The sequence below is a fragment of the Centrocercus urophasianus genome, unplaced genomic scaffold, assembly GCF_019232065.1.
Source record: "Centrocercus urophasianus isolate 14NV4802_14NV808 unplaced genomic scaffold, USGS_Curo_1.0 seq_11, whole genome shotgun sequence".
Taxonomy (NCBI): domain Eukaryota; kingdom Metazoa; phylum Chordata; class Aves; order Galliformes; family Phasianidae; genus Centrocercus; species Centrocercus urophasianus.
In genome coordinates, this window is record NW_024884253.1 from 61,146,323 (window position 1) to 61,174,253 (window position 27,931).

General features: G+C 38.1%; 2 protein-coding genes across 3 annotated transcripts in view; both read left to right on the forward strand.

The window, feature by feature from the left end:
- SDHA (succinate dehydrogenase complex flavoprotein subunit A) overlaps positions 1 to 13,064 on the forward strand; it is a 15,344-nt gene extending 2,280 nt beyond the window's left edge. The window contains exons 2-15 of the mRNA XM_042837458.1: positions 1,809 to 1,895; positions 2,119 to 2,280; positions 2,786 to 2,929; positions 3,060 to 3,224; positions 4,386 to 4,534; positions 5,708 to 5,832; positions 7,028 to 7,196; positions 7,690 to 7,885; positions 8,587 to 8,758; positions 10,111 to 10,229; positions 10,566 to 10,677; positions 11,730 to 11,860; positions 12,190 to 12,303; positions 12,718 to 13,064. Coding sequence (XP_042693392.1) covers positions 1,809 to 1,895; positions 2,119 to 2,280; positions 2,786 to 2,929; positions 3,060 to 3,224; positions 4,386 to 4,534; positions 5,708 to 5,832; positions 7,028 to 7,196; positions 7,690 to 7,885; positions 8,587 to 8,758; positions 10,111 to 10,229; positions 10,566 to 10,677; positions 11,730 to 11,860; positions 12,190 to 12,303; positions 12,718 to 12,804 — 1,932 coding nt within the window. The 3' untranslated portion in view covers positions 12,805 to 13,064. The remainder of the gene's footprint in view (positions 1 to 1,808; positions 1,896 to 2,118; positions 2,281 to 2,785; positions 2,930 to 3,059; positions 3,225 to 4,385; positions 4,535 to 5,707; positions 5,833 to 7,027; positions 7,197 to 7,689; positions 7,886 to 8,586; positions 8,759 to 10,110; positions 10,230 to 10,565; positions 10,678 to 11,729; positions 11,861 to 12,189; positions 12,304 to 12,717) is intronic.
- Positions 13,065 to 13,824: 760 nt separating this feature from the next.
- On the forward strand, positions 13,825 to 27,691 carry FH (fumarate hydratase). 2 transcript variants are annotated; one of them, XM_042839977.1, is made up of 10 exons: positions 13,825 to 13,955; positions 17,935 to 18,069; positions 18,827 to 18,937; positions 20,157 to 20,333; positions 21,344 to 21,526; positions 22,424 to 22,589; positions 24,368 to 24,571; positions 25,307 to 25,434; positions 26,765 to 26,918; positions 27,452 to 27,691. In XM_042839977.1, the coding sequence occupies exons 1-10, from the start codon at positions 13,833 to 13,835 to the stop codon at positions 27,592 to 27,594; spliced, it is 1,524 nt and encodes a 507-aa protein (XP_042695911.1). In that variant the 5' UTR covers positions 13,825 to 13,832; the 3' UTR covers positions 27,595 to 27,691. The 2 variants fall into 2 exon arrangements, with proteins under 2 accessions (XP_042695911.1, XP_042695912.1); XM_042839978.1 differs by lacking the exon at positions 13,825 to 13,955 and adding an exon at positions 14,822 to 16,413.
- Positions 27,692 to 27,931: the final 240 nt, after the last annotated feature.

The window sequence follows — 27,931 nt, forward strand, 5'->3', positions numbered from 1 at the left end:
TATATATATATATATATATATATATATATATATATATATATATATATTTGAGTATTCTTCACCTAAAAGAAATCAGTTATTGTAGTAATTGGAGCTGTGCTGTTTTCAGAACAACATTTTGGAGATGAGCAATAGGGTGTGCTATAAAATGCACGGCTGCCACGTTTAAAGCATGCAGCCCATCATGGCAATTACTTCTGCTTGTCTTACTTTGGTTGATCTTAGGCCTTTGAAGTACTTTCTGTATGGTGAGGGCATCCAGGTTTAACTTGGTGTGACATTGGTGGGTGAACTGTTCTGCAGATAAATAACTTCTGCTACTTCAGTTTCATTTGGTTGCCAGTCAATCACATAATCTGTTTCTGTATCTGCAGTGTTAATGAAGATGACTTAATATGGAAAGTCAGGCGGGTATGGAATTGTCCCAGAGTGTGGTAACAGAGCAAGGTAGAAGCGGAAGAGTCACTTCTTTAAGAAGTGCAAATAGAATTAATTAGTAATAGCTGTTAATACTAATCTTGTTTAATTAGGTAAGAACCTAATTCCCTTGGCTATAAAAAAACAAAAACAAAAAACGGAAGTGTGTCAGCAAGTTTGATGACGCATCAGATTCACCGTTGTGCAAGATCATTTGAAGGAACAGAAAAAGAGATGATAAAGCTGGGTCAACTAAAGGCTAATGTACTTTACTTAGAAAGTGGTCACTGGGAAGTGATGGAGAAGCAGGATCTGCTTCTTAGGGTTTGCAACTGCCAGGTGATTAGGCCATGGCTGTAACAATTGCTGGGAAAAGAAAAGTCAGTTAAAAATGCTCCAGGGTGATGCCTCAAATAGAGAAGTGCTGATATTGTGTTACCAATCACTGTTATTACTGTGTTGCTGTTCTAATCAAACATGTGTGCTCAGTTAGGTACATTTCCTACCCTACATTGTTAAAAAATAGTAGATGCTAATAAATTGGTGATCTATACTGTGAGCACTAAAAACTCTGATTTCTTTAACTTAATAAAGCAAAAGTGGATACTGGGTGGATTGAGGTATTAGGTTTGGTTGTTGTTTTTGTTTTGTTGGTTTTGAATGTGGTAGGAAAGAGGGAATAACATTACAGAAAGGGGTAAGTGCCTCTGTGCTTCATTCAGATATGAACAAATTGTTCCAAATCAGTCACTGATTGTAGAGAATGAAAACAAGAAGAACAGACTTGGCTTTTGAAGCAACGATAATCAGGAACAGCCTTTCCCACCACTGTTTATTTAAACTCATTACTTTTAAGCACCTGAAATAATTCAAATTCTCAGTGTTGTTTGTTGAGAAGTATTTTACAGTAATTTGTGTGATTGTCATAAAGCTGTCTTCATCTTTGCTTACATAAGAGAAAATTGTAATAATATACCATGTTGACTGCAAATATACTTTTATCACTGCAGGCACAGGTAGGTCTGAGAGACTGGTTAGCGATCTGATAGTTACATCCTTTTATTTGCAGGTTGGTCTTTCATCTGTTCAAAACTTTGAATGCTTTCATAACTGAGTGTAAGAGAGCCCAAACTTCACTGCATTTATTCTGAAATACATTGATACAGTGCACAGCCCGATCTTGTGGGTGGCAAGGGCTGTGGACTTGGACCTGCGTGGGCTTCAAGGTCCCTTCCAACCCAAACTGTTCAATGATGGTTCTATGATTCTTAAATCAGTGTTGAATAAATGGTTACTGTAACACTGAATAGTTGGGTATGCTGAAATTCTTCCTCATGAAAAGATTTGTTTCATAATAGCTGTCTTGATTTTTTTTTTTTTTTTTTCTGCAGTGGCCAGCAGCATGCCAGACTCTTGCACGCAACTTTCACTTCACGGTCGATGGAAAGAGAAGTGCTTCTGCCAAAGTTTCTGATTCGGTATGTTCATACTTCTCTCTGTCTCAAGTAACAGAGTAGTTAACACCTAATGTATCAGAGATACAGAAGAAAACAGCTTGCTGTGTTGCGTCCAGTGCTTGTGTTGGTGGCGTGCTCAAGTACATAGTGAGATTGAGTTGCTGAAATACATTGCATATGTATGAATAACTTCAAATTAGCTGGAAATACTTGTGATAACAAACACATGCTTATTTTTTTCCAGATTTCTACGCAATATCCAGTTGTGGACCATGAGTTTGATGCAGTTGTTGTGGGTGCAGGAGGAGCAGGCCTGCGGGCTGCATTTGGTTTGTCTGAGGCTGGGTTTAATACAGCATGTGTTACAAAGCTGTTTCCCACCAGGTCTCATACTGTTGCTGCGCAGGTGAGAAATGAGGTGGAACATATGCTTAGAGATACCTATTATAAGAAAGGTGATAGGGATATGCACAGGAGCATTGCATATCACTGTGGCCTCTGTTAGTATTATATCTCTCTCCAAAATAATTTCAATTAAATTTATACATGTAGCTTCTGTTTAGTTCTCTTTTTTGTTGCCTTCCACGTAGCTTTGCAGGTTGTTTTGTTCCTCTGAACAGAGCAAAATAAATGTGGCTCTGGGCTGCCTGGTCTAGTGGTGGGCAACCCTGCCCATGGGAGGGGGGTTGAAACTGAATGATCTTTGAAGTTCTTTTCAACCCAAGCCTTTCTACGATAAAGAGCCATTGCAAAAATGATAACTTGCATGCATTTTTTTCACAGCCTCTTTAAATCTGTACTTACTTGTATGTAGAGGCATAAATGACATGAAATTCTAACGGAAACCAGGGAAATCTAATAAAGCTGTACTTCACAGATTTAATTCCAGGAAAATGTGTTTTTACTTTCAGGGAGGGATCAATGCGGCTTTGGGAAACATGGAAGATGACAACTGGAGGTGGCATTTCTATGATACAGTGAAAGGATCTGACTGGCTGGGTGACCAGGATGCCATACACTATATGACTGAGCAAGCCCCAGCTGCAGTGATAGAGGTGAGCTTTGCTGGCATTGATGGTAACTATTTACAACGGACTAGTGCTCAGAGTGGTCTTCTCTCTAGAAACACAGTGAAGTAACTTGCTGCTCATTATGCACAACTGATTCTTGTATTTGATTTAACAGCTGGAAAACTATGGGATGCCATTCAGTAGAACAGAGGAAGGAAAAATCTACCAGCGTGCATTTGGAGGACAGAGTCTGCAGTTTGGAAAAGGAGGACAGGCTCACAGATGCTGTTGTGTTGCAGACAGGACAGGACACTCACTCTTGCATACTCTGTATGGCAGGGTAAGGAGTTATGAAGTAAAACTTGAGTTGTTTGATTTTTGTAAGTTTTGGTGGTATTTTAATTCCTTTTTTTGAATGGTATTTTCTGGCATTGGATGTACACAAAGAAACTTGCATGCCTATCAGTGAGGAATCTGGGAAAACTTCCTTTTTTGTGCCTTCATGGTGCCATGGCAAGGCACCATGGAAGGGTATAGGCTATGTGATGCTTGCTTTTTTTTCTTTGTCAGGAGGACACAGAAATTAGAATATATTGAAAGATTGTATTTGTAATGGATGTCTGTTGAGGAGACAGTGGATGTTAAGTAGCTGTTAGTTTTGTGGTCTGAAGTAGTTCTTTGTTTTTACTGCTTCTCTATCTGTTCACTAGATCCAGACAGAGTTTATCTGAGCCTTCCTCAAAATCTCTTTTTTCCTCCAAAAAAGCTGATGCAGTGGCATGGGGGAACTCTGATAAAGGATACCAGGCAGCATTTTTTTCCCTTATAAAACGGAGCAGGGAGAAATTAAGCATAAATGCATAAAGGGCAACATGGTCTTCCAGAGTTTTCTCTATGGAAATAGATGAGTGGACTTGTAGTTGATTCTACAAACTGCAACTGTGAAATAACGTCATTCTTCTTAACTGGTATTAAAGTACTTGAAACCTGAAGTTCATACCTAGTAACTAATTATTATTTACTTAGTGGTTAGCTAATTCCTGTCCTTCAGGTTACACATGCTGCTGCAGTAAAAACGCTCAGCAGTTCTGATCCTTGAGGGCATGAAAAAAATGTCTTTAGCTTGGTGATGCCTGCTGGCTGTTAATGGCTTCTGGAGGTGTATTCTGCTCTTCTGAGAGATCTCATAATACGTGCTTGTACAAGCAACAAGCACTGCAGCTGACTGAAGTGCTGCCAAACAGTGAAAATTCATCCTGCTGACTAGCTATGAATTCTCAGAATTGAGTGGTTTGTTAACTATATGCATTTGAGCTAGATTAGACTTGTTAGTAGATTTTTATGGAGATTTCTAAAGGAAACTGACTTCTCTGATGGTCGGTGGAAGGTTGTTTTTTCCATTGTGATACAGTCTGTTTGCAGTTTTATAGTTTTGAGAAGAGGCTACTTAGGTGTGTGGGGTTGTTGTTAAAATTCCTTTTTTTTTATTCTTTTTCTCCAGTCTCTAAGATATGATACCAGCTACTTTGTTGAATATTTTGCCTTGGACCTGCTGATGGAAAATGGAGAATGTCGTGGTGTTATTGCTCTTTGCATAGAAGATGGCACTATACATCGTTTTAGAGCAAAGAACACTGTCATTGCCACTGGGTAATGTAACATTTGTGGTAATCTTGAGAGTGCTGCTATTTAGAGGGCTGCGTGTCTTGTACGTGTGTCTGACTCCACAGTATGGAGATGACACACTGACTTGAAGGGAAAAAAAAAAAAGCAGTTATGTTTTTCCCCTTCAATCAAAATCAGCATTACTGTGAACTCCATCACTTCCTCAGGGGAAAAAGCATTATTACATTTGTAATGAGGTATAAATTTAATAAGAAGCCTAACTGTAACTTCTAGAATAATGACATAAAATTGAAACGTGTAAGAGCATTATGTATGGTCCAAATGATCTTAAATTTCTAGAAAATGTGCTTTAGAAAGGAGAGACATTGTGATGTTGCCAAAGTATGTATATCTCTATAAGATTCTGAGTTTCTAGTAGTAAACAGCTTTTTCAAGGTTCTTGAGAATCTGTTTTATTAAGATGACAAAACTGTTAGTCTGATCACTGTGGGATGAAACTGTCAGAAGATAAGTGTAACTTTACATCACTGGTTGCAGGAATTTGTGTATGTGTACTGGAGCACTATTTGGATCAGAGTTCTGCTGCTCATTATTTCTTATCTGTTTCAGTATGATAGATAGGTTTGTAAACATCTTGCATAGAAAAATGAGCTTGCTGGTTGAAATTTGGCTTAATTAAAATAACAGTGGCTTTAATACTGAAGTAATTTGAGCTACTTACAATAAGTAGTTTAATATTTCTTGTGAGATTTTATCCTGAAACTGGGGAGTATTGGCAGTGCTCAGAAACGTTGGAAGCCAATATCTCTGCTGTATGCAAGAGAATTTACTGTTAGTGAATTTCAGGGAAGCAACTTTTCAGATCTAAGCATGTCAAATCAGGGCCATGCGTATACATATGTAAGTCATTTTGCTAAAACTGCTAGTAATAGTTTAAATAGAGACTAATCTTTCTCAAGTAACTTTGTCACTAGCCATTTTTCAGATGAGGCTGACTATAACAGGACTACATCTTTTGTTCTAGTTGAACTTAGGAAAAGCTAAGTATTTTGATACTACACTTAGGTGGTTATCCCTTACATGTTTTGCTTATTGCTCTTTTCTAGTTCTATCACTTTGCAGACAGTATAGTTAAAGAATAGAATAAAGATTGGATATTTTTGGGGGGTAATTTTGTTAACTGTTTGTGTTCTGCAGGGGGTATGGCCGTGCTTACTTCAGCTGTACATCTGCTCACACTAGTACTGGTGATGGCACTGCTATGGTTACACGAGCTGGCCTTCCTTGCCAGGACTTGGAGTTTGTACAGTTTCACCCTACAGGTACGGAATATAATTGCAGACTATAAAGTAATACAGGTAACTTTCTTAGTATGATGATTTTCTTTTTTTTTTTGGTGGTTTTAAAGTGTGCTGAAGTTAGTTTGCACTTTGTTAATTGCTTGTAGGGGAATGTTCAGACTTGTCTGCAGCTGTTGTAGAACGTAAATCTGAGAGTAAAACTATTCCCATATGAGAGGGCACAGCTGATGTAATACCAGTGTTAAATATTAAGGTGCTGCTTTTTCGAGTTGAAACCCCTTTACCTCTGAAATGTGTGCTGCTTCTTGTGCTCAAAATAAGAAGTTTAATAATAAATAAAGGAAAAGTGGGGTAGATTCATATCCCTAAGGAGTTTCATGTGAGAATATGCTGTGAAAATGGGGTAGTTGAAGTAAAGATGTATATTTCTGACCGGGGTTTCGTAGCAGTACCTAAACGGGAGGCAGCAGTGGTCACAGACTAAGAAATAAAGATCTATTATTTTTTGCTTGTTGCTAAATAAATGCTGAGTTTTAACTTTTGGCAAGTGGTGATTTTTTTTTGTATTGTTTACTTCTACAATGTTATTAGTTAATCCTGTGTCAAGGATTATGTCAGTGTTCATTTGATGTAACTGAGGCTTTTGTAGTCAGAGAAGCTTTATTATTTGTAATTCTGTAGCTTTTAATATAATTATCAGGTGCATGGAATGTCAGCATTTTTATTTTTCTATGATGACCAGTGCTGAAGACTCTTATTTCTGATAAGGAAGGTCTTACTGAGTAAGCTTTTACATTTGACACAGTTTGAAGCCTTCCTGTGCTGTCTTAGCACAGGAGAAGAGGCAAGAAAGATCAGTAAGCAGAACTTGAGATGATCAATTTTGGAAATCTTGAACAAAGTAATTGATGAAGGTCTACAAAATCTCTGAGAATTCTCCTTACATATTGACAGGTGCAGATCTCTTCTGGTTGCAATACTGTAGATACCACAAGTCTTCCAAATGAACTTGCTCACTGTCCAGTAAGAATGCTTGATAGGAATAACTTTACTTGTTTCTTATTGGCCACAGGTGACAGTTATTAGCAGGTAATACTAAGGTAGAAAAAAGTCTAGCCATGTGACTTGTTTGCATTACCTTGCTCCTGCAATCTTGCTTGTCTTGGTTAGGAAATTCTCAAATCTTTTATTCCATGGCTATTTTCTTTCTTTGCAGGTATCTATGGGGCTGGCTGCCTCATAACAGAAGGATGTCGTGGAGAGGGAGGTATTCTAATTAACAGTCAAGGTGAAAGGTTTATGGAGAGATATGCACCTGTAGCTAAAGATCTGGCTTCCAGGGATGTTGTGTCTCGCTCTATGACCATAGAGATACGGGAAGGAAGGTTAGTTAAATATTCTAATAAAGCTTCAGAATGAATGCTTCATCATACTAGGTTATATGCAGTGCAGTAGGCTTCTTTGTTAAATACCTGAATACTGCATTTGGCACAAAAAATTCTACTTATTCTTTCCTAATGTGCCTTGGGAAGGGGAACGTAAGATGTTATGGATTTTATGATCTAATTCTTTGTGTCTAGGGACAGTTGTTCAATTATCACATCTATCTGCGGAGATGCAATTGTTTAAAGTCTTCAGTGCTGTGAATTGTTGTTGAAAAAAAAAAACCTGGATATTGAAAAATACACTTCTGCCAAGGCCGATGGCTTTAAAATATGCTAGATATTTATTTTTTTTGTTAGAGATGAATTTTAAAATCTTTTTTTTTTTTTTTTTTGCAAAGGCTATCTATCAGAAATGAAACAAGTTAGCTTAGAAAAATTACTAGCTTTTGCAGAATTTCTGTTATGTTCCAATGCTGAAATTCTTATTTTATAGGGGTTGTGGTCCTGAAAAAGATCATGTGTATTTGCAGTTGCACCATTTACCACCCCAGCAGCTGGCAACTCGTCTCCCAGGGATTTCAGAAACAGCTATGATATTTGCAGGAGTTGATGTCACCAAAGAGCCTATTCCTGTTCTGCCTACTGTGCATTACAATATGGGAGGTATTCCTACTAATTACAAGGGACAGGTAAGTAATACAGATCATTTTTAGTGGCTGAATTTTCATCTGGTTTTAGGAAATTGTTATCCAAATGTAAATATAAGAGTGCTGAATAATATTAATTTAATGTTAGAGCGTTTAAAACACACAGTGAAGCTTGATTTTGTAAATCATGTTCCAGTTCATCTGGAGATGAAGATCTGGGAAACTTGTAAAATAAAGTTAACAGTCACTGTGTATCTGTCAGGAATTCTGACTTTCAACTTGAGGATAAGATGCAGTTGAGGGATCAAACTAGGACTCTGTTACAATTAAGTTGATGCATATTAATTCTCTTTACCTCCTGTAATCACAGATTCCTTCAACTCAGACTATTTAGATATCAACTTGATAGTCTCAGCTGTTGCATTTATTTTTTTCTAGTACACTGCATCCTGCTTTCTAAATACAGCTTTTCCCTTGGTAATGTGTACAGGTCAGATTTGTATCTTGCCATTTTCTAACATTCTGCAGAATTGTGAAGTAGTATATGGTTATGTTAAGTACTGTTGAATAAAGTATAGATTTTAGTGCTATCTGTATTTACGTAGTGTTATTAAACTAAGGTGTTAATAGATCTAGCTTTGGGGAAAACTTTAGATATTTGCACATGGCACTTGAAAAATGAGGATGCTTGCATTCTTCAGCTGTTTGAGAAATAAGTGTTAATTGGCTGTCTGCAATGGTAGGTAATCACTCATGTGAATGGAGAGGATAAGGTGGTACCTGGCTTATACGCTTGTGGGGAAGCAGCGTCTGCGTCTGTCCACGGTGCTAATCGACTTGGAGCAAACTCCCTTTTGGATCTGGTGGTCTTTGGTCGTGCTTGTGCCCTTACTATTGCAGAGACCTGCAAGCCTGGTAAGTGTTAGTGTTTGTCTTACTATTATGGAGGTGTTTATGATTTGCTACTTGCTTTACAAGTTGCTACTTACTTCAAATTCAGAAGGCAAGACCAAGACTATTATTTGTTAGAAAATGGAAGAATCGGTATTCATACTACTTATATGCAGATTCTTAAGTGTGCTACTGCTTGTCATTAAGGCTTGCTTTGTGAGCTTATCCACTTTAAACTGGTACTCTCAGTGCTACTGGCAAAAACAGTTGAAATTTTGCACTTCAGTATAGTATGATGTTGAACATGAAGACTTCTCTACATTCTGCACTGCATATTCTGCGTAAGTGTCCTTTGCTTTCCCACTTCTTTCATTTAGTGGGATTTGCTGCTACCTTGTTGGTATATGAGGTGGACTGCACATGCAAGTGATAGGAAAAAAAATAGTCAAACTTGTATTACGCTTTTCCTCTATATATGTGTTATCACTGTTGTATGTAACTTCTTAAATGATTTGGTTCAGCAGTAGCTACTAAACTTGAAGTTAAAAACAAAACAAAGCAAAACCCAAAAACAGTGAAACATTCTAAGAGGCAGTTACATTGCAAGAGTGGCTGAATTCCAGTAGTTTTTAGCTGTTTTCTCATAGTTTGACCATGCAGAGTGAGACTGATAAAAAATAAACAGCAGCAAACCTCCACCTTCCTCCCCTTGCACCCAGCATGTATGGAGTGGTCTGTGATGTAATCCCCTTGGATCTAGCAGTGCTTATTGGTTCTGGGTTGTACAGATGTTTTATTTGGATTAGTCCTGTGGCTCCTCTGAGTTTGAAATTGTGGGAAACTAGTCTGAATGCAGAACTGCACAGATGAAGTGTGTTAGTCAGATATTGCTTGTTTGTTTAGTTTAATGATGTTTGTCAACCAGCAACAGATGTTTTCTAGTGTTGGAGAGGAGATGCAGAAATCTCATGTAGCTGCCAAGTTTATTGGTTAAGTCCTGGTTGTAAACAGGGACCAAGAGAAGATGGGAGGTCTGGGGATGAGAAGACAAGGTAAGTATAGGAGGGAAATAATGAGCTACATCCAGTGAAAGTTATTGCACAGTTCAGGAGAATTTGCACCAAGTGCAGTTTTTAAGGAGTTAGCAGCAGAACTTAGCCTGACCTGAAATTTCCATACCAACTATCACAGGAAAATAAAAATAAAATATTCCACTAGGAACTGTTTTTTAAAGTGCTATGAAAACTATAGATTTGGGAAAATTGCAGTCAACTTATGTCTCAGACAAAGAAAATAGATCTGAGTTACAGTCATTACGACTTTATGAATCTGCCAGAAACATTCACCTACTAAACTCACTGAAATTTTCTTAATAGGAGAACCAGTCCCCTCCATTAAACCAAATGCTGGTGAAGAATCAGTTGCTAATCTCGACAAATTAAGGTTTGCTGATGGAACCATAAGAACTTCAGAAGTGAGACTTAACATGCAAAAGGTAAGCTTGGTCAACTGTAAGGCAGAAAAAAATTCCTAAGTGACCACTTTTTTTTTTGCCTTGCAGAAATTAAAAGGAGTTATGAGAAGATGTAGGTGTACAATAAAGCTGTATCTCTGTTTTTTTAGCTGTTTCTTTCCTTTGTGAATATTCTGTTATCCCACAGTATAATAGAGAGGATTTTCTTCTGTTTGGGGTAAAGAGAGAAATGTTTTCTTCAGGCTGCAAACGTGCCTGAAGTCAGAAAAGCTCTGTATCAAGCTCTGCTAGAATTAAATTATGTGGAATATTATTTACGTATATGAAATTGATTATTTTTTTTTTATTGTCTTGCAGACAATGCAAAGCCATGCCGCTGTATTTCGTACTGGCCCTGTACTACAAGAAGGCTGTGAAATACTTAGCCAAATTTATCGTGATCTGGCTCATCTAAAGACATTTGACAGAGGTAATTTGGTAGCAAAGAGTTACTGAGAAAGGTGGCTTTGTTTGCTTTCCTTCCACAGACCTTCTGTTTTCTTTTGTTTAAAATTGACTCTATTATTTTGACTCTTTAGACTGCTAATTGCTAAGCATGGAAATCAGCAAAGTAATTGATCTTATTAGGCACTCTCTAATTGCGTACTACTTCAAGGAATGTGATGTGAATTTGTTCAAATACTAAGGGGAACTCCATAAATGTGTTTTGAAAAGGCCAGTGAGTTGCAGAAAGGTGGCGAGACACTTTATTTTTAGATTGAATGCTCAATTTTATTTCTTCATCTGAGCAAATAGCTCTCACACAGATACTGTCATGTCTTTTAGTATTTCTTAAGATTTGATGAATTAAGTGCAACAATGGTGTAGGTTTTTTCTCCTCAAGCTGCGTATTTCTTTCCAGCTGCTATGTCCTTTTTTAGACATGTATTCAAACACTGAAATTAGAACAGTCTGTCCTGGACAACTCTCACCAAGCATCAAGAAAAGAAGTGTTGTGATATAACATAGGAAATAAAATGAAATATATTCATGTAAAGAACGTGGGGTCTGCATTGGAGGTGCTTAAGGGGAACCATGTATATCTAGCAAGCTGGCTTCTTTTTTCAGTCTGAGGGGGAGCCCCTGGGTTGTCTGGGTCTTTTAGACAACCACTTTAAAAAAAAAAAGAAAAACTTAAATAACCCTCTGGCCTCATCCTGTCAACTGAAATGAGGTGTGGGAACTGAATTGTAAGTTGTACATAAAGCAGGTGAGAATTGGTATTATAACTTGGTCTCAGAAGTGCACATGCACTTGTATTGCACCTGGATGTTTTTTGTAATAGTTCTAGATTTTTTTTCTAAGGTTGTAGGCATCAGTGTAGAGCCTTCCTGGAAATACTGAGTAATTCAGTATTGGAGCACTGCGATTGCATTCTGTAGAGCATGGACTAGTTTGACTGTGTCTCAATACTAGATGAGAAGTAAATTAAGAAAAAAATGTTTTGTAGAACACCTTCCACAGTGTTTCAAATTTTACTAGGTATTGTGTGGAACACTGATTTGGTGGAGACCCTCGAACTGCAAAACCTGATGCTTTGTGCTCTACAGACCATTTATGGTGCTGAGGCTCGCAAAGAATCCCGAGGTGCTCATGCCAGAGAAGACTATAAGGTATGTATTTTATGTGGCCTGGATGTAAGATTGCATTTGCTATCCTTGATGTTCCAATGCGTGCACTGGAATGATTAGGGAGATCTGGAACAGGACTACAGTAATAATAAAGTCGTGAATGTGCAAACAGGGTTGAAGACAGAATAATTCTATGTAAGGAACGTGATTTTAATACCGAAGCTTAACAAGGACTTTGAGTTTTGGCACAAGCAGTATTAAAATAAAGCTTGCTGGCTGTTAGGAGGTGCATTACAGTTGCAACCAATAATGTGATTCTAAAGTGATTTGCAGATGCCCATTTCTTGTCTGTTTTAACATTTCCTCCTTAGCTACGGGTCGATGAGTTTGACTATTCTAAGCCACTCCAAGGCCAACAGAAGAGGCCATTTGAAGAGCATTGGAGGAAGCACACCCTTTCATCTGTGGATGTCAAGTCGGGGAAGGTATGCTGAGTCTGGTTGAGAGTCTCCTTGTCAGTAGGAAGCAGTTCTGTTGGTCAGCTGTTGATAGCATTCTTTTTTAGATATATAGTTATATATCTATATATATAGATATATAGTTGTCCTATATATCTATATATAGTTTTCCTATATATATATATATTTTCCATTTCTGATCAAGCTTTTGGTTTTGATAGATTCAGTTGGTTGGTAAATGGGTAGAACTTAAATGTTTATTGAGGGTTACCATATGTTTGCGTTCCATGGAATTAAATGAATAATGGGGAAATGGTTTAACATAAGTCATTGTAGCACATGTTATTTGGTCATTCCTGTTAACTAGCCTGTCTTTGTTACATATGAGATTCCTTTACCTTGATTTTTATTCCCCCCCTCCCCCATTCTTTTTTATTTTAGGTTACCTTGAAATACAGACCTGTAATTGACAGAACTTTGAATGAAGAAGACTGTTCAACTGTTCCACCTGCTATTCGCTCATACTAGTAACTTAGATTCAACTTGCAGTCCTCTCCCAGAGAGGGCTGGTGTACATATGCATAGCAGAAGCAAATCAAAATACTGCTCTTAATTATCAGTGAATGGAAAAATGTTGCTTCAAGGTTTTGCTAACTTCTGTTCCTTGGCTTACTCCGTAACTATGAAAGTGGAATGCAGAACAGCTTGTGTTGTTTCACTCATCTTCCACAACTCAAAGGGAAAACACAAAATGTGTCTAAATAAAAGTCATCAGAAGTTTTGTCCCAGTATTTGTATTTATTTTGAATATGCTGGTATGTAATTATACATGCAAAATAAAGGCAGTTATTTGTGAATTTTAAAAACAAGAAATGTATTTTGAGTTTAGGCAACTGTCTAAAATTGCTGACTTCAGCTAATGGGAAAATAATATGGTGCTGAAGTAATTAATGTTAGAAATAAACCAAAAGTTATAAACTTGTAGAAATTGTCGTATTTCTGTTTTGCAGAAGGAAGCAAGATACCCAGCTGGAAGTGTAAGTAGAAATTAATACTAGTACTCACTATTTTAAGTTGGCTTTCTCAGAAAGACTGGGCCAGGCCCTGGAAGGATGTGCAGAGATGGAACTGAAAGGGATATGGTTGAAGGGAATAGGTTGGTTGTTGAATTAGGTGATTGTGGAGGTCTTTTTCAACCTTTGTGATTCTATGGTCTCTCAAACTTCTAAAGCTTGTGGCTCAGTCCTCTCTTTTCTCTCAGAGGAACCACTGCCTCCACCAAAGCGTGGAGCACTGCTGTACTTGCTTGAGCAGGAAGAAGAAAGGAATTACATCCGAAACTGGCCGCTGCGTAGCCGGCGGCTAGCCACCCGGTGCTGCCTTTAAATTGGAAGGAAGCATCGTTTTCCGACCGGAGCTCCTCAGCCATTCGGCTCCCGCAGCAGTCGATTGGTCGGCAGCAGCCCGCGTGCCGATGGCTGCCCTCCATCCTGACGCCCATCCGGGGCGGTCCGCTCTCTCCTCCGCCCCCGGCGGTCTCTCCCTGCGCCGTCACCATGCACCGCTCACTCCGCGCCTTCCGCCGCTTGGGCCGCTGCGCCGGGCTCCTGGCGTCGCCGCCATTCCCCGGCACAGCCGCCGCCAACGCCGCTCGCTGGACCCCGCTGCGCGTCGCCATGGTGAGCACCGGGCCGGGCCGGGGGCGCCGTGACCTCTGTCGGGACAGCCGTCCTCTCCGCGGCTCCGCCCCTTCGGCTCTCCGCCGCCTGCGCTGCCTGGGGGCGCCGGGCCAGGCGTTTAGCCGCGGTGGTGTGAGAGTGGCGCCGGGAGCGGTCCTGCGCTCCGCTCGCTGTTCCCTGCCTGCAGCGCGCGGCCTGCGGAGGCCCGGTGCCCGAGCTGCGTTGCCCGGCTGTTATCTGTGGTGCCCGTAGGGGACGGGATTTGATGTGAGCGGGGCCCGGAGCTGCCTGAGCTGCGGCAGAGTTCTGGCGTGCGGAGCTGCTTCTAGAAAAATCAGGAGAGTCTTGCGGGCTGCTCGAGAAGTAGGGAGGTGCTTCGGCTGTACCCGAAAGCGGTCTGTGATCTCTGCCAGACATCCTAAATTAGTTTTTGCGGCTTGCTCGTTGGCTGTTGGACTGCTGGGGGAACGTGAATGCTATTCCATAAGGGTCTCTGAAGCTGAAAGAAAGCATTATGGATTTATGGATGTCCAACCTTTCTGGCTTGCCTGGGCTGCACTGAGTGAAGAGGAATTGTATTGGGCTACATAAAAGGAGTGTAATATAATTATTATGTATAAGTAGCAAAAGTTTTTAATATTCTTAATTGTAACATAAAAGGGAGGCAACAAAAGCATGAAAACTAATTGGGAAAGAACTTTTGATAAAGGCAGGTAGTGACAGGATGAGGGGAAATGGCTGTAAATTAGCAGAGGGTAGATTTAGTTTAGATATTAGGAAGACATTCTTTACTGTGAGTGTGGTGAGACACTGGAGCAGGTTGCCCACTGAGGTTGTGGATGCCCCCTCCCTGCAAGCATTGGAAGCCAGGTTGGATGGGACTTTGAACAACCTGGCCTAGAGGGAGGTGTCTTGCAAAGTAGCAGGGGTTGGAACTAGATATCTTAAAGGTCCCTTTCAACCCTAACCATTCTGTGATTTTGTGACATGTATGTTATAGATAGTGGCCTTCTTGCACTTGCTGAAGGCCCAATACGTATGCAAGGCAGCAGTCTGACAAGAAGTGCAGTATTGTGATCTTTGCAGGTCAGGAATATGCCCTGTGCTGCACGTAGGCATTATTAATTGCTTGAGTTTAGATAACATGTGTTAGAAGTTAGAGCAAAATGTTCCTCCGAGGATTAAGAGTTCAAACTATGGGAAAATTTTGTATGTTTTTATTTCCAAGAGCACTACCAAAAATGTACCAACCAATATTTAAATGAGGGTGGAGGGAAATAATGAACCAAAGCTCACGCTTTTTGAAGTTTGTAGAGAATTTCTTGGCAGCAAGATTAATATTTTGGAACAATTTATGTCGCATAGAATGTAGTGTGCCTGTGGCCCTATTGAGGCAATGCAATAGCCATTCAACTTAAAGCTAAATTGCACAAGCTGTTCCTAAAGAGTAAATATCAGAATTTGGGACTCAGTTGATAATATAAAGGAGAGTAGATAAGCACAAATTCCATTTTCTGCCAGTTTTTAAGGACTGTTTCTGACATGGTATAAAAAAAAACAAACAAACAAACAAAAACAAACAAACAAACAAACAAACTATTCTTTGAACTGAAATACTTACATCCAAAAGTTGTTACATCTCCAATGAGAATATAATTTTCTACAGGAAGCATTACAGCAGCAGTTCTGTTTGAATTCTTCCAGTGTGTGATGGTGCAATCAGTCCTAGCTGATCAGTACCCTGCAACAAGGCAAGAGGACAGTTATGTTTGCCTAACTGTTAACTTTGGACTATGGGTGCTTGGAATTTGGCAGAAACAGAACATATCTCTATAGAAAGCCTTATGTTGTCTGCTTACCTGAAGTGTCCAGTTACCAAAAGCAGGGGTTTTAGAGACCAGTAGACCAGTGGATATCTGTGATGTGTTTTTCTTTAGCATGTATATGAACATTAAGTGATTAAAACAGAATAGAGAGGGTTAAGAATTGTCAAAAAGGCATATTGATCTGTGCTCTGTGTAGTCTTTCTGTGGGGTCAGGGTCTGTGGGAAGGTCAAAAGCAAGTTGAGGGGAGCAGGACAGCAGTACACGAGTTAACCCTTGGTGTTTGTGGGCTGGGCTGCAGTTTCTTTTGAGTCATATGCAACATCTGCACTGCAAGAGAGCCCTGAGCCCTGGGGCTGGTGGCTCTGTTACATGGTTGCTGGTGTACCTAATGGCAGAGCTTCTCCATCTGGCTGGAAACACTGCCCAGGACAGTAAAATATGGAATACTCCCACCCACCGCTTGCTACCTGTGATGGTGTAGACATGGACAGACTGCTGGAGAGTTTGTGCTGTTCTGCACAAACTCAGCTGCGCTCCTCTCCAAGAAGTCCAAGACCCACAGAATGAGGAGAAAGTAAAGCTGACCAAGGGGAGAAACAGTATGGCTTCAGCAGTGGACACCTAGGGAAGAGTAAGAAATGTGCAAACATATAAAGTGCTTTCTTCTTTCACTTACACGGACTTCTCATTTTCAAATCAAGGACTTTTCCCGAGTCTGTGGTTTCTCTGTGTGATAACCCAGTTCAGATGTTTTTTTCTGAGTGTGTATCTTGTCTGTCTTGAACACTTGCAAGCTTCTTGCATCCACAACATCAGTTGGCAAGCAGTTTTGTCCGTCTGTGTCATGTGTGAAGTAATGCTTCTTTCTGTTACCTTGAACCTCCCCCCTGCTACCCTAATATTGTTGCTCATATTGTACTGGAAGAGACAGTGAGCAGCTAGTATTTGCTGTCATTCTAGCAATTTTACTGCTCTAGTTTTTCCTTTGGTCCCCAGGTTGTCTCTTTCTGAACTACACAATCAGGCTTGCATAAAAGCTGTACCCCACTTTGATCAGCCTTACTGCCTTTCTTTGAACTGTTTCAAATAATATGCTTTTTTGAGATGAGAAAACCAAATCTGCAACTAGCATTCTAAATGTACATGAACCATGATAACGTTTTCCTAATAGTTCCTAAAATTTGATTTACAGTTGATGGTCATTGTTAGGCCAGAGCTCATCACTGTGTGTGTATTACTATGAAGCTGGGATTGTTTTATTCCATGATTCTATGATTAAGAATTCAAATAGTCTTTTTCCCCTCTCTGAGGACTCCATAAGAAGGTAACCTTCTCCTGTGTGGAAGGATGAGCATCTTTCTCATAGCAGATTGAGGCTTTGCTGACAAAAGTGTAGGAAGAGAAAGACTAAACTGCATTTACATGCTTCCTCTCCAATCCCATAATCTGTGAAGCAACATACAAATGTGATCATGTCATAAATGAACATGTTGGATTTTTTTGTTGCTACTGTGTTTTTTTTTGTTTTTTTTTTTTTTTAAAAAAAGGCTTTACTTTTCAGTTGGTGTACATCACCTAAACTTAATTTACTTCTCTGTTAGATAATAACGTGTATATAGTGTTCTTAGGCATAAGGTGAGAATTCACAATCAGCAGCTAGTAATCAATTACTCAGCTGCTCCTTTCAAGTATTTTAATTCCCATGTGCAGTGTGGATTTCTGATAGGGTTTCTGTTACGTTGCCTGGATGGATGTTGTGTGAACCATGTTAGTTCTTATGTTTGGCTCTAACAGCCATTCTGCAAATTGTAAAATGAGTTTCTGATTCTTCAAAACAACATGAGTCTTCACCAGGATGATGAGTTTTATGCAGTGAGCAGCCAAAGTCTGAAGTCTCTCAGTGCTGCCTGTCACCACTGGGTTTGCTAGGCTGTAATATTTGTAATTGTGACTCTTGTAGCGACAGGTAATCAGACTAGAAACGTGTCAAAAGTTTGTAAATATAATTAGAAAAATACTTAACACCTAGTTGTGTATCTTTGTTACCCTTTTTTCCCCTTCTTGCACATTTTTTCTCAGTTGTTTCTCCTTTCAAGAAAAAGATGCTGTTTGCCAGTGTTTGAAACATACTTTTTATTTCCCTTTCCTACAGTCCACTCAAGAGTCTTTTAGGATAGAATATGATACCTTTGGTGAACTGAAGGTCCCAAGTGACAAATACTATGGTGCTCAGACTGTAAGATCTACGATGAACTTCAAGATCGGAGGTGTTTCAGAAAGGATGCCAGTAAGTAATTCAAGCCTGTGCCCACTTACACCTTTCAGTATGTTTTTGGATGTGAGTGAATACCTTTTCTTAATCTCTTTCTGGAAGTACGGTCACCTTTGAATTTTCATTGAAGTTAGAATTTTCATGGTGAGGTGTTGCTTTTTATTGTGTTGTTTTATTAAAACAAACAAACAAACAAAAAAACCCAAACCAACAGGATGAATAGAAATCTTTCATTTTATTGAAGAGCAAAGGCAATGGATGGAATAATTTGAATTACTTTTACTGTAATGCAGTGTAGTTTGTTGTTGAAGATATTTAAATGTCGGGAGTATCTAAGTGTATTGAAGGTATTTAAGTGTCATATGTTGATAAACTGCTTTCTTACTTGTAGATGTAATTAAAGCATGAGAGTACATGGACATCATCATTCTCTGTTTTTGAATGTACTGAAACATAAGCCAATCTGCCTTCAAAATTCTATTTTAGAAACAAAACCAGTTCTTCTTTTCTGTTCATTTTAATACATGTAGTTGGTTTTGATACACATAGAAAGAAAGGGTGAATTATGAATTGCTTTCTGTACTGCTTGGATAAATGTTACCTGGAATGAGATGACACATCACGTGCTCTAAATTGCTCTCTGGTTGCTTGGTTGGCTGTTGCTGTGATTAAGATTAGAAGGGATTTGAGTTAGAAATAGATCTGTGCTGTGGATTCCTAACTGTTCTTCATGAAAAAAGATTACATGTTTAAATTTATTCTTGTGTCTCAGGTTCAAGTTATAAGGGCCTTTGGCATCTTGAAGAGGGCAGCAGCTGAAGTAAATCAAGATTATGGTCTTGACCCAAAGATTGCCAGTGCTATTGTAAAGGCAGCAGATGAGGTAGGAGCAAACTGCTGAAAATACTAGAACTGTCACTGTATATTTGGTTAGCTTCTCTTGGGAACACTGAGGGCTTGATGAAGATGTCTTGCATTTCTTTCTTGAATTGTTAGAGTCTGCCTTTCAGGCAAAGCTTCCACTTTTTCAAAGTCTCTAGTCTGTTAAGCAATTGTATCCCTGTATTTTGAAGACCATCTGCAGTCTGAATAGTTTTTCTGTTACTCATTTGTTTCCTGTTCAGATTTAGGATTGCTAGTCAATCCGTGCTTTTTCAAGTGTCACTTTTATAGCTAAAGAGGAAGATGTGAGACAGAAATATCTTCACTTTCTCAGGATAAATACCACCCTAATGCACAGTTGTGAATGAGCAATAACTAAGGCATGGTTATACTATTCGTACTCCTTTGCATAGACCAACAGATATTTAGATGGAATAATTGTTTTACAGAGCTTTCTTGTTCCTTAAAATCTTGGAAGTATGCAGAAGCCATGTCTGCTCTCTATCATCTGTAGTACCATGAGTCTCAAGCCCCAAGAACTTTGGGGAACTTGAGAGTATAGCCAGTCTTTTCTAGTGAAAGGTGGATTAGAGGTTTTGGTGGCTAAAGGCTCCTTGGCTTAGATTTGTGAGTTCTGAAAGCTGTTTGAGTTTTTTTTATTGCATTTTTAAAAATGCCTCCTCAGTAACCTGAAAGAAAAAAGATAGAACAAAGAGTTGCTTTTCAAAGTGGAAGCTCTGCCCTTGTATAAAGTAGGAAATATCTCATAAGGCCTTTTCTTGAAAAGCATGATTCCAGGAGGACTGTGCTGTAAGTTGAACGTTTGGAGATGGAGATCTAACCTCAGTGTTGTGACAACAGATCTCTTGTTTTGCATTCTATGCTTTTCTGAGGTTGATATGCATGGGAGAGATACTTGTGAGCACAGATCTTGAAATTATTACATCCCTAGAAAAATCTCTGTATGTGGATGAGGTTCATCAGGGTTCAAAAAGTATATATTGAAGAGGAGAATATTCATATTTGTTGCTTTGCCTTGACTTGAGATGGCAAGTGTCACAACCTACCTACAGAAGGTATAAGTTGGTATAGACATCTGTAGCTGATCAGGATCTTCTTTCCATGCAAGTCAATACATATGAATCTTACAATATATTTAAGTATAGCTGCTGCTTTTTTTTTTTCTGGTAGAACAGATCTTCTCTGTTTTTCCATTACAGGTAGCTGCAGGAAAATTAAATGATCACTTTCCATTGGTGGTGTGGCAGACTGGGTCTGGAACTCAAACCAATATGAATGTCAATGAAGTCATCAGCAATAGAGCTATTGAAATACTGGGAGGCAAACTGGGAAGCAAAATTCCAGTGCATCCAAATGATCATGTTAATAAAAGCCAGGTTATTATACTTGTATTATACTTCTTTTAATTTTTTTTAATTCTGAATTGTCTTACAGCCACTGTTTAGATTATTTTTGTATCTGTTTAAATAAAATATGGGATATAGGAAAAATATATATATATATAAATTATTATATATTATAATATATATATATATATAATATGTATATTATTATTATATACATATATATAAATGCATTTATGGTTTTAGCAACAATTTTCCAAATTTCAGGTTTTTCAGATTAAAGGAACTTGAAAATTTGGTCTGTGTCAGTAGGAGCTTTTCAGATTGAAAACACCTCGTTTATGACAGATGAATTCACAAGTGATGTATCAGGCAGAATTGGCCTGGTGATGAACGCTTCTGCAAGCAGTCATAAAAAATTTCAATTTAAATCCAGTTTCTAGAGGCTGCATCCATGTAGATGTTATCTCCCAAATACACTACATAAAGCATGTAGAAGAAATAATAAGGTGGCTAAGGTCCTGTAATTGGCAAGCAAAAGAGCCATTTAGTATTTGTTTACCCACTCTTAAGTAGACATGTTTATTGTATTTCACTCTTAGAATTTTCTTCAGATTAGCTGAAGTTTGAGCCACCGAGTTGATTGTAGCTCTGATCTTTTGTGCTTGCTCGAAATCCTATGGGACTATGGAATTATCATTACAAAATCAATATTTTTGACCTTTTGAAGTCAGCTATAATTTCTTTAAATTCCCAAATCCATTTGTTATCTATATTTTGTATTTTGTAGCAGTTCTGTTGTCCTTTGGTATATTTAGTTTCTGTGGGCATAAGGCATAGATTTTGTTAATAACATGCTTGATGGGAGTTTAGGTTTAATGATTCCTTCAGAGTGGCTTGTGGAACACTGCTAGGTTCCTTACTGTATTCTCAATTCCTTCTTTATAAAGTAAAGAGAATAAAGCCATACGTGTCAGTCTTAATATTGTGAGGTATTATGGTGAGAAAACCCTGTAAATAAGTTTCTGAAACTTCCTTCACAGAGTTCAAATGACACTTTCCCAACAGCAATGCATATCGCTGCTGCCCAGGAAGTTAATGAGGTGTTGTTGCCTGGACTGAAGAAGCTACAGAATGCACTCGAAGCAAAATCCAAAGAGTTTTCCCAAATCATAAAAATAGGACGCACTCACACACAAGATGCTGTTCCACTTACGCTTGGGCAGGTAAACTGTGAAAATGCACGTTTGTTTGGGGAAAAGTTGTAAATATATTGGAGGAAATGGGCAAATTTGAGGAGACTAAAATCAGTTTAAGATAAATTAGGCAATTGGCTGAATCTCTGATTATTTTCATCTTTTTTTGGAGTTTTGCTGAACGCTGTTCTCTAATGACTGCTTTGGAAGCGTTCTTAAAATTTTCCATATATGTTGCTTATGGTAGTAAAATATAAATGATTTCAAAGTGATGTTTGATTGCCAAGTAACAAAACTTATTGCTATTACACTGGCAACATGGTAAATTGGGCCTGTAATTTGTAAGTTTATATGAATGAGGTTTAGACAACGTACAGAACTACAAAATATTTTGAATAAAAGTCTGTTCATGATTATATGTGTATGAGAAATCGTTGTTATTGTATTGTCAGGAATTGCTTAGGTTACCTTACTTGGTAAGGTATTAATTCTAACTGAACTGATAAAAAATCTCTGTAAAATTTGTGTATCTTTTTCCCAAGAAGGCACAGGTGGATTTCTGATTAACTAAAATTACATGAACGAAGTCCAGGATCTGTTTGTCTAATTGCACCTTGAGTCTTTGTTAGTGCAATCTGAGGTATGACCTACCTTGGATTCAGATTTTACAAAGTACATGAATAAGATACAAGGCAAGAGAAAGATGCATTGTAATATACATTTTTATATACGTAGGTTGCTTTTATGTGTAGGTTGTCCCTGCTGTGTGAGCAGTCTTCTAATATATGGGAATTTTCCCTCTTAATGAAAACACCTTTTAGCATCTTGGTGAAGTTCAATGCCTTCAGTAAATGAGTACTGTTAAAAATCCAAAGAATTCTATTTTCTTATTGCTGTGTTTTTCTTCTATGCTTCATTCTTTCAAAGGAATTTAGTGGCTATGTGCAACAAATTAAATACGGCGTGGCTAGGATTGAGTCAACCATGCCAAGAGTGTATCAGCTGGCAGCTGGTGGGACTGCAGTTGGTACAGGATTAAACACAAGAATTGGCTTTGCTGAGAAAGTTGCTGCTAAAGTGGCTGAACTGACGGGTGAGAAATGATATTTCAGAGTTATCTATAAAGCAGTATATGTTTTGTAAGCCTTATACTTAAAATTATTTCATGCAGAGTATTTTTTCTAACAGTACTCAGCGCAGTGAGAGTGGTGCAATGAATTTGGCTTACTGGAGATTTAGTGTTTCAGACTTCTATTAGTAGCCTAGCCGTACTTCCGTTCTGATCTCTGTTTCTCTGACTCTCTTGATCTTCAATTACTTGCCACAAAAGAAGAGGGGATGAAACAAAAAAAAAACCCAAACTTTTCCAGAACCACCAATTTATTTCATGTGAAGGAGTGGAGGTTAGCTGTTTGGTTTCTAATGCTGTCTTTATAGATCTTAAATCTTAACTTAAAGAGCCATTGAGTTTTCTGATCTGTGGACCAGTTTTTCTATGTCAGTTTTAAAAAAGGCCCCACAATGAATACATATGTATTTCACTTAAATACACTGTAACTGCTTATCAGCAATATTTTTGTATTAACAGATCTATTATTCACAATCTAGTAGAAGATTGAGATTTTCTTGTACCTTGGCAAGGAAGAAGTGATATAAACAACAGCTGCTGAGAAACAGTAAAGGGCTTGTTTTGGTGCTTGGAGAAGCCATCAGTGTTGTAGGAAGCTGTCCCATAGAATCATGTGGAATCACAGAATGGCTTGGGTTGGAAGTGACCTCAGAGATCATCTAGTTCCAAACCCCCTGCTGTGGGCAGGGTTGTCCATCTTACGCTCATTAGGTATACCATATGTGAGGGTTGTACAAGTTTAAAACAAGTAGAGCAGACTATTTAAATTCCTTACGTTCTCTCATGGGAAATTTGTTGGCAAAGACAAAATGAAAAGTTTGGAATGATCTTGGCATCTGTGAAATGCAGAAGTGCATACAGATAGAATGGGAGACTGTGTCTGGCAGGGTCTGCAGAACATGGTAGGAATTTGCACTTCCTCTAGGAACTGAGATTTTGCTACTCTTCTTGTTTGTACTGATAAAATAAGCTCAGGCCAGTAATTCTGTGGGGCACAAGTTCAGCATCCATATTTGATGTCCACCACCACCAATAAAATTTTGCTGAGAATTTACTTGCAGGGCAGAGTCCTGAAGAAATGTTTTTAATTATAGAACCTACATTCAGACTGTAGATTTAATTAACATAAGAAGAGCTGTTGCTTCCCATTGCTCCTGTGCTTTTGCTGTTGCCAGAAGTTTCAGGCATCCTAAGCCTTAATGAGCTTTTGCATGTTCCATCTGGCTGTTGTTCCCTTCCAGTGCTAATGCTTGATGCATCTTTTTTCTTTAAGTAGCTAATCCAATTGTGATTACTTCTTATTTGCCCTAATGGCTGTGCTGCAAAAACCCCTATTTCTATAACTGAGAGAAAGCATCCTTGAAATGGAGAGTGTAAACAGGAATTAAGATGGATACATTTGGGCCAACCCGCAAGAGATTATTGAAATGTTTTAAGTATTGAGGTGCAAAGCAAATGGCTGCATTGCTTAGTATGCAATACAGCATGGAAACTTGAAATCCATATCTTTGCTTCTAAAATTCGAGTTGATGCTTAAGTTTCACATTCTTGTCTATTTTAGTGACTTTTATTGTGCCTTTTGTATTGAATTGAATCCGTTTAAGAAACACATTTTTGAGGAAAGGTAGAAAGAGAGATGAGCTTGGTGTTACTAACATAGTTTTATGTTGTGTGGTTGGTTTTCTGGTTTATGTCTTCATGTAAGTGCCTAATAGGCTTTATATTCCTCACTGTCCCTGTAGGCTTGCCCTTTGTCACTGCTCCCAATAAATTTGAAGCTCTTGCAGCTCACGATGCTCTAGTTGAACTCAGCGGAGCTATGAACACAGTGGCATGCAGTCTGATGAAAATAGCTAATGATATTCGTTTCCTGGGATCTGGACCACGCTCTGGATTAGGAGAACTCATCCTGCCTGAAAATGAACCAGGAAGCAGTATCATGCCAGGTATGGAGAAAACATGCGGAGAAAAAATTCCTGTTTCTTTTGTTTTGGACTACTAACTCTTTGATGTCAGTAAGTCGGTGAATTGATACTTCTGTCAGTTTATCTTCTGTTATATTTTACCAAAATTCGTGTTCATAAAAATGCTTGCACAGCTGTGTGCTGGCAAGCACATGAAGGAGAATAATACCTGTATGTACTTATTCTTCTTGGCCAAGTAAAGGCAGTGTATTGATTTTGTTAGAAAATAATTTTAACAAGCTAGTAATACTTTTCTGAAGTTAACTGAGACTTGGCAATGATTTACCAGACACACCAACCTGCTTGAGTAAAGACAGGTAACAATCTCTTGATTATTAAGGACTGTAGTAATTAACAGCTGCTTAGTTCATGCCTGTTTGAGCCTACTCTGGAAAACTCAGCAAATTGCTAAAGCAGCCATCTGTGGGTGGCCTTCTTTAAATCTTTGCATTCTGCAGATTTTTCTTTCAAGAGAAGACAATATAATTGAAGGTTTTGTGTTTTGCAGAGAATGGGGAATAAATAAGACTAGAGCAGTACAGTTAATTTAATATAGTTTACAGAAATAATTTCTTTCGTGGCGAACAGATAAAAAGGAGTACAACGTTACCTCCTACAAAGTATCTTCTCTTGAATGTGATTTGGTAAATGAGAAAACAAATGATTGATGGATTTCCTTAGTCGTCATTAATGTTTTTCTCTCCCTTTCACAACCAGGAAAAGTGAATCCTACGCAGTGTGAAGCGGTTACCATGGTGGCAGCCCAGGTTATGGGAAACCACGTTGCTGTTACTGTAGGAGGTAGCAATGGGCACTTTGAGCTGAATGTTTTTAAGCCCATGATGGTAAGTTCTAGAAGTTGTAAAGTATTTAGGACTTCTGATGTTGTCATTTGTACAGTCAGATAAGTAGAGAAAAGCTCAATGAATATTTGGTCAATACGGGGACTGGAGAATCTGATAAAATGTGAGAAAAAACATTATTCTTTTGTATGGTAATTGTTATTCTGACAGGATGGTAGCAGTCTTGTTACATGAAGATATCTTATGCTGATAAGCTTTTATCTTAAACATGTGTGCACATACTGCTTTTCCTCAATTTAATTAAAAAATTGAATGTTGCATATCACCTGGTACTGAAATTTGGATGTTTTCAAATGAAGTCATCATTTTATTTTCTTCCTTGGGTTATTTACTTTTTTTTTTTTTTTTTCCCAATTAAACCCAAGAAACAAACAAACAAACAAACAGGAGAATTGAGAGAACAAAAAAAAAAAGGAGAGAAGATTGTGGAGACAATCTTCACAACAGTGAAGAATAGTGTATAAGATAAAGTAATATTGCAGAGGTTAGGGTAGGGATGATAATTTAAAAAACAACTAAAGTGGTTTGTGAAAAAGACACTAATATTATATAGAAATAAAAGGAAAGCTGTAGAGTTTTTGTCTTTTTGTTAGAGATAAGAGGCACAAGGGAAGCAGAATGCTGTATGTTATTTTGCTACACTGCATACACTTGCTGATGTCGCTTTTTTAGTTTACGTTAGGAATTATTAAAATATTTTTTTCTTTCTCCCATCTGAATGAACTTCTAAGCGTACAGCACCTGGTTTTGAAGCTACCACATCCTGCCCCACACCCTCCAAAAATCGTATTGAACAGCTAAGAGATGTAACTAGCAGAATATAAATTCTCATAGACAAATTAAAAAAAAGGAGAAGGGGAAAAAAAGATGTGGGATGTTATGGATTATCAAAGCAGGGGGCTAATGCCAGACAGTGCTGTACTTTATAGTGTTAAATGTTGTAGTATTGGTACCTAGTGGTGGAAGAATGACCTTGAATGAAATACCTTCATTCATTTCTTACTCAATACTTGTGAACTGTTGTATCAAGACATCCTTACATACAGTGGTCTGTAGGCAAGAGTTCATCTCTTAAATGATTCTCAGAAAATTACTTCAAGTGGGAGTAACTCAGCATAGCCTGCAGCAGGAATAGGGTGTGTTATTTTATGTACTGCTTTACTGCCAATCAGAGAGGTACATTTTGGGGGATAGAGAGATGCCACTTAGGAACAGCTGTGCCCAATTGTGCAGCTGCTAATATCTGAATACAATAATCGTTGGGTATTTTTTATTATTTTTTTTTTTTTTTTTTTTTTTTTTTTTTTTTTAGATTAAGAATGTTTTAAACTCTGCAAGACTTCTTGGAGATGTTTGTGTTTCTTTCACTGACAACTGTGTTGTTGGAATCCAAGCCAATACAGATAGGATCAACAAACTAATGAGTGAATCCCTGATGTTGGTAACAGCACTTAATCCACATATAGGTAGGTTTAAAGCTCAGAAACTTCTCAAAACCATTGCACTTAAACACTTTTCAGAAACATTATTTTGCATGCATTGTTTGTATTGTCACAGTGTTAGGAAACCAAGTTCTGGGCCAGGCCAAAAGTTAGTTTCCTTTAGCATCATCAATTGCTGTTGTTGGTGATAAAGATACACCTTGCTTTTGCAGTACCATAACGGTGTGTTAAAGAAATAATTCAGAACAGAAAAGAGATTGTGAGAATTTGTGTACGTCATCCTGATTTGATTTCTGATAATAACAAAAAGCGAAACATGAAAATGGGAGAAAGTTGCATAAAACTCTTACGTAGTCTAAAACCTACATCAAGACTACTTTAAGTAAGGAGTTTGTATAATACATTCAGTGCATATTTACTGCAAATTGAGTTAAGTAGTAATAGAAGTATCTAGCAAAATTAATTCTCAGAAAACCGAGTGTCTTACTTTTTTCTCATCTCTGAAAAAATCTTCTGAAAGTGAACATGGCTCAGTGGTTTCTTTTTGTTTGCTACAGGATATGATAAAGCAGCTAAGATTGCCAAGACTGCACACAAAGAAGGGACAACGTTAAAAGAAGCTGCTATCAAGTTGGGACTCCTCACATCAGACCAGTTTGACCAGTGGGTGAAGCCTAAAGATATGTTAGGTCCTCAGTAATGTCTTAAAACGAAACACCTGCAAAACAAACAAAAAACAAAGTGTTCTTAACTTAAAATAGAATAAAACAAAACAAGTGTAATATACTACTGCTTCACTTGTGTTTTCATGGTATTATTTGGCATATATATGGCATAAGCGGTATCTGATGTGTTAAAATCAACTGATCTTATGAGGAAGATTCTGCTGCTTTTTTTTTTTTTTTTAAATATTAGAAAATAACATTTCAATAATGTTGGAACTTAAATGGTGTTTTTCTAGGAGGGCACAGCAATTTGAAGAAATTAGAATCACTGAATGGTTTGGGTTGGAAGGGACCTTTAAGACACCTAGTTCC

What these genes read in the sequence shown, in the direction of transcription:
- FH (XM_042839977.1), top strand. Translation starts at nt 13,833, where the DNA reads ATGCACCGCTCACTCCGCGCCTTCCGCCGCTTGGGCCGCTGCGCCGGG. An exon ending in GTGTTTCAGAAAGGATGCCA is followed by an intron (nt 18,070 to 18,826) that starts GTAAGTAATTCA and finishes CTTGTGTCTCAG; the next exon opens with GTTCAAGTTATAAGGGCCTT. An exon ending in TTCCACTTACGCTTGGGCAG is followed by an intron (nt 21,527 to 22,423) that starts GTAAACTGTGAA and finishes ATTCTTTCAAAG; the next exon opens with GAATTTAGTGGCTATGTGCA.